At 34.4% G+C, this 12,760-nt stretch overlaps 1 protein-coding gene across 1 annotated transcript; it reads left to right on the top strand.

The window, feature by feature from the left end:
- Window positions 1-876: 876 nt before the first annotated feature.
- Window positions 877-10,234, top strand: LOC112092070 (disease resistance-like protein DSC1). Its single transcript, XM_024167258.1, has 5 exons — window positions 877-1,376; window positions 6,721-7,831; window positions 8,058-8,357; window positions 8,440-9,534; window positions 9,635-10,234. The coding sequence occupies exons 1-5, from the start codon at window positions 877-879 to the stop codon at window positions 10,232-10,234; spliced, it is 3,606 nt and encodes a 1,201-aa protein (XP_024023026.1).
- Window positions 10,235-12,760: the final 2,526 nt, after the last annotated feature.

Below are 12,760 nucleotides of genomic sequence, written 5' to 3'. Positions count from 1 at the left end.
ATGCCACTAGACAGAATTTCTCAATAGGTCAAAATTAGTATTAAATAAATTCCCGTTTCAATAATTTCTAAAAATAATAATGAGATTTTTTGATACGCCTGGTGTACTGATAGGTCAAGTTTTTCTAATCGTTAGATTTGTGTATTTTTTAATTTTTACGTGATTGTATGCATATCTAACGGTTAAAAAACCTAACCTATCAGTATGTTGGCGTACAAAAGAAGAACTCTAATAATAAAACCTGGACATTTTTTTTAATGTGGGTAACTGTAAAGCCAGTACAATTTCTTCATATAATAAATCCATGGAATGTCATCAAGTAGGACTTCCTCCACAGTGGAACCAATTGCTTATATATTTTAAACCTTTCTTTAGGAAGGTTATATTATGCCTAGTAGGTTATGGTGATGTCTACAATACAATGACTCTTTTGTTAAAAACTCGTTAGTGGAAATTTGTTAATGGCAGGAGGTCTTAATAAACGTTGAAATGTAATTAGTACAAATTAAGTTCTTTGCTCAAGCAATTTCATGTTACTAGTACTTAATTTCGGATATTTCATACTTATTTGATGGATCATACGATTGAAGCTGGACAAGCATATATGTCATCCATATTACCTGCACTACCTGGGCAAGCATATATGGATCATGTCGGCACTACATGACCAACGTTGACTCACTAGTGTTCCCAACAGTTGGAAGGCAAGAAGAAATTTCTCAACATACGACAGGTATTGCTTTTTATGAATCTCTGCCTTCTCAAAAACGTCAAAACTAGAGAGCCTTCATTTTGTATGAAATACAAAAGCTGACAAAGAGAATTTTTTTTCGTAGTTAGTTTTGATCCTAGGAGTGACTCGAATCTGATATCGATATGGATGCTGGTGGAGCTTCTTCTTCTGCTTCTTCCCTCTTTACTTCAGAGAAATATGATGTTTTTCTGAGTTTTAGAGGTGAAGATACGCGCAATACTTTCACAAGCCATCTTTATGCTGCTTTGGAGCGAAAGAAAATCAAGACCTACATAGATGAGAAAAGCCTTGAGAGAGGAGACAGATTCTCGCCTGCACTTCTTGAAGCTATCCGGATCTCAAAGATTTCGATTATAGTTTTCTCAAAAGATTATGCTTCATCATCATGGTGCTTAAGTGAGCTTGTGTATATACTTGAATGCCACCGAGAAAATAAACATATGGTTATACCCATTTTCTACGACGTAGATCCCTCCCATATACGGAAACAAGAAGGAAGTTATAGAGAGGCATTTCTAAAACATGAAGAATGTTTTAAAGATAACATGGACAAAGTGCAGAAGTGGAGAGTTGCTTTAATGGAGTCAGCCGATCTTTCAGGTTGGGATTCTCGGAACACCAGGTAATTAGTTGCAATCAATTCTAACATATATTCTATTTACAGTGTTCTTAATTACTTATGCCAAAACAAATAACATGGAGAAGTTTTTATTATCATTACTATCATTTTTTCTTGGGATAAAATCATTTTAATATCTTGTGTGATATAGAAATATGCTCTTAATACCTATTGTTTTTAATAATATTAAAACGGTATCTCAACGTTTTTAAAAATATTTTTTTAATATCCTGAAGCTATTTTTGAGACGTAAAATGATCTTAATGTCCTTCTATTTAATTAACTAAAAACTAATAAATCTAAAAAAACATGTATTTTTTTTTTGTTTTGTTGTTTTTTTTTTTTATAAATATTTTGTTGTTTTAAAATATTTTCATATTTTTTTTAAAAAAAATATCGAGTTCTATCTAATTAATAAGAATGGTAGTTTAGACATTACATGTTTAAAAATCAAATTTAGGATATCAAAAAGATGTTTTAAAAACGTTGAAGTACCTTTTTAATATTATTAAAAACACATGGTATCAATAGCATATTTTGCTATAATACATGGTACCAAATTGATTTTATCTTTTTTTTTTTTTCATTTTCATTACACTAATTTCAGTTCTGTCATATGTTTTTTTAATAGGAAACAGATCAGTAGTACTAGTAGTAAATCCAGCCCCAAAAAAATTCTGAAGGTTAACATTACCACCAGCCCCACCATTGGCCAATATTTGAGCAAGCCAAGCTTATTCTATTGACATCTGAAGGATTAACAATAATCGGAAGACCAAAACGCTCTGTAGTTTCTTTTTTAGACCCTCGAAATCCACCAAACCTGCTTAGTTGCCTCGATTTGAAAATTGTAGCCTTGCCAACTGCCAAGCGGTAAGCCTACATTCTTTAAAAGACATCAAACTCCTAGTTATTTACCAGGTATCAATCCCCAACCGCCATGTTTCTTATCATCTTCTGTGACGACTTTAATCATTCAGTTTTATCATATTCTCCCCTTTTCCTAAACTTCGTTGTTTTACAGAAATCAAAGAAATATTAGGCCTAACTCAACCTAACAAAATCGGCTTATTAGGTGAGGATTGTCCTCACCTTATTAAGTGGATCATGCCAATATCTCCAGCCAATGTGGGATTCTAATACGCCCCCTCACGCACAGCGTGGACTATGCCAAATTGCTGTGAATAAATCAATATTGGGGGACCCAACATTGTAAAACTGGGCCTGCTCTGATACCATTTTACAAAAATCAAAGAATATTGGGCCTAACTCAACCTAATAAAACCGGCTTATTAGGGGAGGATTGCCCTCACCTTATTAAGTGGATTATGCCAATATCTCCAGCCAATGTGAGATTCTAATACGTTGCAAAACATTTAAAGTGTATATGTATTTGTATATACACACCAGTATATATACACCCGATATATACATACCAACATAACTCTGCACTTTTATCCTTTAAAAAAAAAAAAAAAAAAACGAATTATACATCAATAGGCAAACCATTTAAAGTAAGAATCCATTTTCAACAATCAATTGCAGGTGGAAGTAATAATACTGACAATTAGCTAATGGAAATATAGAGAATAGAAGCTTACCATGGTGGATTATAGAAATCAGAACGACGCTCCTTTTCTGTGTTTCTGCTAGCGTCTCCAGCAACAAACTTCAATTCTTTACTCTGAGAAACAATCAACGTATTAATAAACTCCGCTGGAGACTGACTAAAACCAAGAAAGAAAGCCCGCAACAGGAGATAGAGTTTGTGAGAGACGAGAAGCAGTCAATGCATTGGCTAGGACTGAGAGAGTGAGATAGAGAGAGATTGTGAGAGACGAGAGTGAGTGAGTAAATGAGATGAGAGAATGAGAGACTGAGAGTTGTAAACGGTGAGAACAAGGGAAAACGACAAGGTTAAAGCCTTAAACGGTGAGAAATGTAAAAAACGACAACATAAAAACAATTTAATAAATGTTTGGACGGTTCGGTTATAAACCGAACCTCAAGAGCCTAAACTGAAACCGAACCGCAATGGAGAAGTCCTGTTCGATTAACCGAACCGACTTTTGTCGGTTGCACATGGCGCTGTATTTTTCGGTTTTGGAGTGGTCGGTTCTTCAGGCGGTGGCGGTCGGTTTCGGTTTTCCGGTTTTTTTGTACAGCCCTAACTGATCAACCATACATGAACTATGATATAACCCCCATTTCACAGCATTTTAGTTTCTGAAACAATAGTTGACAGAAAACATAAAAGAAGATCTCAATTCATTCATAATATGAAACATTAGGCTTTTAGCTACAAATAATGTAATGGCTTAGTCTAAGTCCTTACAGAGCTCTCAAGTGAGTGATTTTCTCAAATTCAGGTGCCAATGTTCCTTCCAAAGAAAGACCACTCGCATTCCTGCAACAACAGTAAAGCACAACATTAAAACCACAATCTACTATTCTCTGAAAACATCTTAACAAACATAAAGAAGAAAATACTTCGTACAGCATTTGAACTTTGCCCTCTTTACAATTAACACCCCCACCACAAGCAAGGACAATCATCACCACGATTCCAACTCTCCAAAGCACCAAAAGAATCACAATTATTCCTCAACCGGAATGCCAACAAAAGGGTCCCTATATTTCCATACAAATTTAAAAAAAAAAAAAAAAAAAAAAACACACACACAAACACAAACAACTCTATTCAACACCATAAAATTATAAAATAAAAATTTTAAAAAATTCCTTCATCATTGAGCCATTTAATCAAACAGATAGCCTGTAACATTACATGGGACAAATTATACTTCTAAGGTATCATCTAATGATTATTTCATAAGTGGACTATAAATAGCCACATTCGCTATTCTATTAAGATTAAGAACACTTGAATAATTCATAATTGAATACAAAATTGAGTGTTCTCTCCAATTTGGAGATTTTTTTCTTGTGGGATTTCTTTGGGTAGATTTAGCATTTTATGTCCCGTCTTTTGCCTGGGTTAGTGTCATGCCCCCAAAGATGGAACCGTGATTATTGAAAGAATTAAGTTTAATTAAACAAGATTAATCAACAAAATCCAAGAAAAATACATATTCACAAAATAAATATTAAAATATATTGCTCTGGAGTCTTTGTTTTACAAACAATATTTAAAACAGTCCATAAAATCTAAGGAGAAAAAATAGTACAACTCTGGGACAATGTCGACCAATACACTTTATATACAGAAGTACAGTACATCTCAGAATTTAAAAATTGTAAATTACCATTTCGAATCTCACGCATTCAAATTACATGAACCGCTTCTAAGTCGGAGGATTCAATCCATTGACATCCACTTATCATGCTATAAATCTAAACCGCTAACTCTTGGGGGATGAGGGGGTTAAAACATTGAAAACATAATAGTAAAAGTGAACGAAAGGCCCAGTAGGATAAAATTTTATGTAAAAAAAAAAACTTTATAACTAAAAATATAAATGGAAATGCACAGTCCGAACACATCAGCCGGAACCAAGCATCCTTTTTTTGAAAGGAAAGAAAAATAAACTTAAATTCTAGTTACAGGCATCAGCAAGAACTTTATAACTAGTTTAAATTACTTACAACCTTACGGGTTTCGAGTCCTGCCTCCAAGGATATGATCTTCATATCTTGATTTCTAGTCCATCAGCGAGTTTATCATTTCTTAAAACATCTTAATTAAGAAAAGGAGTCTCTGTCAAACCTTAATTCAGTTCATTATGAATTCAATAGCATAAATCATGTTATTTCCTCAAACTACTTTTCTTTATAAATCATGTTTTGTCTTCAAAACATTTCTATAAGCCAAAACACTTTAAAACATGGCTAATAAGGATATGGACAAAAATATCCTACCTCTTGGTAATTTAATCTGTGGATAACTTCACGTTGTCCAACCGTCTATTCTTGAAGCTCCACATCCGATCGTGCCGCAAGCTTCGTCATCAAAATAATATTCTAGAATTTAGTTCTCACTTCTCAAACAATTCTAGTTCAATTATGTACAATTGCTTCCTATTAGTGTGCCTTGACTCAAATTTAAGGTTTGTAATCAATCTTCATAATTCAATTTAGAATTCTTTAAAAATCAAAACTCAAACAGTTAATTTGGTTTCCAATTGAAATTTAGCTCAAAAATGAGTTTTCAAAGCATTTCTACAGCATTCTGACACTTCAAGAAGTTCAATAACTAAAACCCCCCAAATTTAATCCAAGTTCAACCACAATTTGTTCAAATATAAACTCTAACCAAAATTCATCAAATCTAACCAAAATCACACTTTCTCAAGTTAGAAATTAAAATCTAAGAGTGAGTTTCAAGAAATTTTACCTCAAATTGGTTGAGGAGTCTTGCTCCCTCTGTTTCTCTAGCTTTTTTTTTCCTTCTTTCTTTCCTGCTTTGGCAGGAGCAACCAAGAGAGAGAAAAAGGCAAGAGAAAGAGAGAGCACGGAAGAGAGAGAGAAAAACCGTTGAGAGATGGAGGGAGAGAGAGAGGTGGCCGGCGGTTGAGAGAAAGAGAGAGAGGGAGGCCGGCGGGGAGCAAAACAGAGGAGATAGAGAACAGAAAAAGAAAAAGAAAGAGAAGAGAAAGAGAGAGCAGCGTGGGAGTCCACGGGAAGAAAAGAAAAGAAAAAGAAAAAGGAGAGAGAAAAGGAAAAAAAAGAAAGGAAAAGAAATAGGAAACAGAAAAAGAAAAGGAAAGGTGAGAAAAATATATTAAAGAGTATTTAGAGAAAAAATAAGAAGTAAGTGTATTTTTAAAACTGAAAATAATTAAAAATTTTTAATGAGATGATTAATTATGAAAAATTAATATTATGCACACTAATATATCACAATTAATATAATTAAATTTACTTAATTTTTTGAAGTATTATAATTAGGCTAGTAAAATCATGTTTTATCCATTCTTCTGCATTAGCTTAGAATTCTGCAATGAGTTTATGTTCTAGACGGACTATAAATTATTTACTTATTCTCTAAATTAAAGCAATATGTATATATGTCCCATCTGTGGCCCCTCAAATTTTAAATTTATCTTTATCACGACTTTTATTATTTTATGTATATATATCTATATAAAGTGATCTTCGGAATTTAAAATAAAATAAAATACAATAAACCTGCAAGGAAAATGCAAAATGTTATCAAAGTGTTAAAAAGTATATGTAATTAAAAAATTTGTCTGAACTGTGCTAGAACTAGTTGGTGCCAGCATCATAGTTGTAAAAAATATACGTAATTAAAAAATTCCTAATTAATTTGATTTGTTTCGTTGCTCATACGTAAGTACTAAACACCGTTTACACCTATATATTTTAGGCCAGAGTCAAAATTTGTTGAAGCAATTGTAGAAGATGTTTTGAGGAAATTGAATCGTGGATCGTCATCAAATTTTATTCCTAAGGGTCTAATTGGAATTGAGAGACAGATTGCAGAAATTAAATCATTATTAAGTGTTTCTTCTCCAAAAGTATGCATTGTAGGCATTTGGGGAATGGGCGGCATGGGTAAAACTACACTTGCCCAAGTCATATTTAATCAACTCTCTTCTCAATTCGAAGCGTGTTGCTTTGTTGCAAACGTGAGGGAAGAATCGGAGAAGGGATCATTGATTAGCTTAAGAAATAAGCTTCTTTCTGAATTATTAAGGGAAGAAAATCTAAATGTGGGAACCCCATCTCTAGGACCAACTTTTGTCAAAACGAGGCTCGAGCGTACGAAGGTTCTCATTGTTCTCGACGATGTTAACCATGTCAAGCAATTAAATTTTTTTGTTGGGGACCGTGACCAGTTTAGCTGTGAAAGCAGAATCGTTGTAACAACTAGAGATGCTATGGTGCTTAGGGGCATGGCAGTGGATGGAATGTATGAGGTTAAGCAATTACATTTCAATGAGTCTCTTCAACTATTTAATTTGATAGTGTTTAGAGGAAACACTCCTGATATGGATTATATGGAGCTATCGAAAAATGTGGTAGAGCATGCTGGAGGCCTTCCATTGGCAATTACAGTTTTGGGTAAACACTTTCGTTCCCTCCGTATTCAGAGCCAAAAAAGTTGGGAAATGGCGTTGGAGAAACTAAAAATTGTTCCTCATAATGATATTCACAATGTGTTGAGAATAAGCTATGATGGGCTGGAGAAAGAAGAGAAAGATATCTTTCTAGATATTGCATGTTTCTTTAACGGGATGCGTAGACAATTTGTGGAAAAGATACTTAATGGTTGTGATTTTTTCGCAAGTATAGGTGTAGATATTCTCATTGACAAGTCCCTCATAACTATTGATCCTTATTATAATGGGCTTCAAATGCATGATCTATTGCAAGAAATGGGTAAAAAAATTGTTTGTCAAGAAGCTACAGAACTTGGAGAGCGCAGTACGCTATGGATTACTGAAGAGGCTTGTCAAGTCCTAGAAAACAATGAGGTAAGTGCCAGTGTATTTCAATAATTCACTTTAGAATTGCATTAATAACTTGTAGATTAAGCGATTACACCAATCTATTGTTTATTGAGGTGTCTTCATGTATACAATACTAACTTAGACTACTTTTAATTTTTTCATGATATATAAGTAAATTCATTGTGTATGTACACGTAACAGTACTAAAGTAACTTATCATATACTCTATATGTGGATACTAAAATGACAGGGGACTGCAAAAGTTGAAGGAATATTCCTAGACTTGTCCAAAATTGATGAAGAGATACACTTGGATCCTACAGTTTTCAGAAAGATGCCTAAGTTGAGATTGCTCAAAATTTACAATTCCTCTTCTGTCAAGAAAGGCAAATTGTGCCTTCAAGATCTCAAGTATCTTCCTCCTTCACTTAGGTATCTCGAATGGCATGAATATCCTCTAAAATATTTACCATCAAACTTTAAGCCAAAGAATCTTGTTGACCTAAAAATGCCCTACAGTCACCTTGAGCAACTTTGGGTTGGAGTCCAGGTATATATCCTACACTGTGGTACTAAACCTAATTTATAAGGCATTGTTTAGTTATTATTATTCTCATTTCTTTATCTTACAGGAGCTTAACAAGTTAAGAGACATTGATCTGAGACATTCCATTCACCTAACTCAAATTCCGGATCTGTCAAGTGCTCCAAATCTTGAGAGAATAAATCTCGAGTATTGCACAAATTTGTTTCAAGTTCCTTTGCATACTCTCAACACTCTTCCAATGACTATAACCCGGAGCGTCGTGTCTTTAAATTTAAGTTCAACTGGAATAACGTCTTTGCCTTCATCAATTGTCTCTCTCAATAATCTTTCGAAATTGTCTCTCAGAAACTGTACAAGACTTACAAGTCTTCCAAGTTGCATGAATAAGCTGGATTCTCTAAAGGAACTTGAATTAGGCGGCTGCTCAATTCTTGAGTTGTTTCCAGAGCTTCCATTGAATATAATGACGTTGGATATTGGAGGGACAGCCATAAAGCATGTGTCCGCATCATCAATTGAGGATCGATTTTATCTCCGGGATATTGGAATGTCCAATTGTAAAAGTCTTACGAGTTTGCCATCCAACATTTTTAAGATGAGGTCTCTTTGTGGTCTTGATCTTAATGGTTGCGCAAATTTGAAGAGCCTTCCGGAAATCTTAGATCCTACGAAAAAATTAAAATTGCTTCGTTTTAGCGGAACAGGGATTAGAGAGCTACGAATATGTGATATGGCTAAGCTTTCGGATCTCGATCTTTCTGATTGGCCAAAACTTGAAAATTTTCCAATCTCAAGTGGTTTCCACCGTTGGAATCTGGAATTTCTTGATCTCAGTCGCTCTAATATAATAGCAATTCCTACAAGCGTCAAAGGGCTTTCTGAGCTAAGAAGGATTTACGTAAACAATTGCAAGAATCTTCGTTCTATACCAGAGCTTCCATTGGGTTTGGAAATTCTTGATGCAAGAGGGTGCACGTCGTTGGAAGTGGTGTCAAATTCAGAGAGAGCACTCACACAAGAGTTTTGGGATTATGTTCTAAATGAAGGGGTCGATTTAGTTGAATACAAAATATTTTGTGATTGCTTGAAATTGGATCAGAAGCAGCGTCAAAGTATTTTAATGGAATTCCAACTTAGAGTTTTTCGGACCGCTACACGATTTATATGTAAAGACCATGAGGTACGCTTTCTTTGTTTTATGTTTAAAATTAAAAAAATAAATAAAAAATCTGAACTTGTTATGCAATTGAAATAGAGCTTGACTCTCTTCTATGGTATAGGGGTTGCCTCTTTCGATTGGTGCGTGTTGTCCGGGTTATGAAATTCCAAAGTGGTTTGAGTCTCAATCAGAGGGATCTTTTATTGATATAAAGCTTCCACTGGAAAGGCAGAATTTCAACTTTTTGGGTATTGTATTTTGTGTTGTTGGTTACTCGTATTCTGTCAGCGAATTCCTGGGTTTAAGTTGTAAAGTCAATCTTAAAGCGAACCAGGGGGAAATCAGAGAATTCACTTCGGTGTTTAAATGTTACACTAACGTTTACATGAAGTTTTCAAGTAATGTGTGGATGTGGTTTGCGCATGATGACTATCATGAACGGCTCAATGCAGTGGAGGCGTCATTTGACTTTTCATTCATACAATGCGATAAGAGATTCAAAAAGACTTCCCAGTGTGAAGTGAAGAAGTGTGGGGTCCACCTGATAAATCAAAAAGAAATAGAGGAATTCAGATTCAATTTCATCAATGCTGGTCAACATCATGTACTTGAGGAATCAGCAGCCGAGCAGCCTGAATCCATTCCACGCGGAACCGTCGACTTTGATACAGATGAACCACATCTCAAGAGAATTAAATTTACAGATTCCTTTGACTGCTGATTATTTGATCTCTTCCTGGAATGCATCATCGGTAATTCCAAAAAAAAAAAATGTATATGAATATGGATTTTGGTTTCTTTCTACTACTTTAATTTGCGAATAATACAGCTATATTACGCTATTTTGTATAATATTTAGTTTTTATGTTGCTTTATTTCTTCTTTTTTTTAACTTATTATTTTGCTTTTGTGTGTGAATTCTTTTAGTTTATCTAGTTTAGGCTTTTGCTCTGTTACTAGTACTTAGCTATTGATTTGTGTTCCTAGTACCTGGTTTCTGATCTGTGTGGTTATTGAAAAGTGATATGCTGATTCGGCCATAGCATTCCCTCACGACAGTGTAGAAGAAGCATGGCTTAAGGTATTTTGAAATTCACAAGTTAATCTCTGATGTTCTCTTTCTTGTAGCAAAGAATGCTGGCCGTTTATTGTAGCAAAGAATGGGTTAAGTTTATGCGAATATCAGTTCTATTGTAGCGGTGTTTCTTATGGCAGTGTAAGTCTGTCCCCTGTTCTCTCTTTTGCAATACATTTTGAAATTCACCAATCAGATAATGGGGTCCTTTTTACCACTGGGCTTTGGCATGTCCTATTTCCTACGTGTTTTTCATATTTCGGACCTGTTATCCGTTGACTTTGAAATCCGATGTGACGACCCTAACTTTTAGTCATCATCTTATGCTCATACTTAACATTACTTAACCTCTAACACTTACTAATTATAACCTGTTAAAATTCAGGCCAATTTTTTTCATTCTTACCATGTACGTTAAAATGCTGTAGCATTCTGACAACATTCTATTACACTAGTCATTAAATACATAAAACACTATTTTATTTTACATATAAAGTTCAACAGCGTTTCCAAAACAGATGATGCGTCCACAAACCCACTTGCCCACATTCCGCTGCTACACCCTCTCTGCATGTTCAGCATCATGTTTTAGGGAGCCGGTGCCTTACCCGTGCTTCCTACAACACAAACAAACTTAATGTTTGCTCAGCAAGTATCAATAGGTCATAACAGATGCAATAATTATGCATACCCATATATGCATTCATACCATATAGCCTAGTACAAAATTCTAAACGACTTTCATTCTGTATTTCTCATTCTTTTCATTCTTGTTTACGGATACCATATCGTTATATGGAATGGTTTCCGTGTTTCATTTTCTTGTCTTTTACTTCTTAGGGGCCCTGTCCTGTTGTACCATAGCGCGCATAACCAGTGAGGAGTGGGGTAGCTAACCAATCCAACTCAGTCACGGTTTCATATCTTTCATAGTCTCATAATAACCTTTCCTTCGAAGGCTGGTACAAATAGGACGTTTAGTCTCTTACCGTTTATCAATTTTCTCATTGAAACGGTAACTTTAGTTAAATCTTATGAATTTGTGCATTATTGAGCATTTTATCATGAGATTAACTTTTCGTTAAAGTTTAACCTTTCATTTCTCTTAGTTTGATCTCGACTTAACATCGATACATACTTTTTGCAGAATAAAGTTCTACGATTACATAAGTCTTGTAGATACTTACCTAACATAGTATCTAGCATTCACATTGTATCTATCATTCAAAATTCTACTATATGCACAATCTTTGTGCAACATAGAAAAGCAAGCTTGTTCGTGACATAGCCATAGAAAAACTATTGTACTTACCAAAGTTTCGCTAAGATTTAAGTTGTGAAGTCAATCTTAAAGCGAACCAGGGGGAAAACAGGGAATTCACTTTGGGGTTTAACCATGGCAGACATTGGTTTTTTGCAATGCCAAGGACACATTCAAGTAATGTGTGGATGTGGTATGTGTCTCATCACCATTATAAATGGCTCAATGCAGAGGAGGCGTCATTTGACTTTTCATTCGTAGAAAGTTCATTGGAGGGAAACAGAAGACGGGTTACGACTGAATCCAAGTGTGAAGTGAAGAAGTGTGGGATCCACCTGGTATATCAAAAAGAAATAGAGGAATTCAGATTCAATTTCATCAATGCTGGTCAACATCATGTACTTGAGGAATCAGCAGCCGAGCAGCCTGAATCCATTGCACGCGGAACCGTCGACTTTGATACAGATGAACCACATCTCAAGAGAATTAAATTTACAGATTCCTTTGAATGCTGATTATTTGATCTCTTCCTGGAATGCATCATCGGTAATTCCAAAAAAAAAAAAAAGTGTGTGAATATTGATTTTGGTTTCTTTCTACTACTTTAATTTGTGAATAATACAGCTTTGTTATATACTACGCTATTTTCTATAATATTTAGTTTTTATGTTCCTTTATTTCTTTTTCTTTTTTTAACTTATTATTTTGGTTTTGTGTGTGTATATAGGTTTCTGGATGTTCGAAAAAGAGTACAAAGCATCAATAAAATAAAAAATAAAAAAAGAACAGAGCGTAATACAACAAAATTTGCTATCCATTTTATTTTTTATTTTATTATAATTCAGTTTAACAGTTGGGGAGCATTTAGGTGGAGATTAAGGTTGCGTTTTGTTCTATGATTTTTAGAATAA

Source organism: Morus notabilis, unplaced genomic scaffold, assembly GCF_000414095.1.
Source record: "Morus notabilis unplaced genomic scaffold, ASM41409v2 Scaffold1420, whole genome shotgun sequence".
Classification (NCBI taxonomy): domain Eukaryota; kingdom Viridiplantae; phylum Streptophyta; class Magnoliopsida; order Rosales; family Moraceae; genus Morus; species Morus notabilis.
The sequence above is the reverse complement of the archived record's forward strand: the minus strand, read 5'-3'. Positions and strand labels throughout refer to the sequence as shown.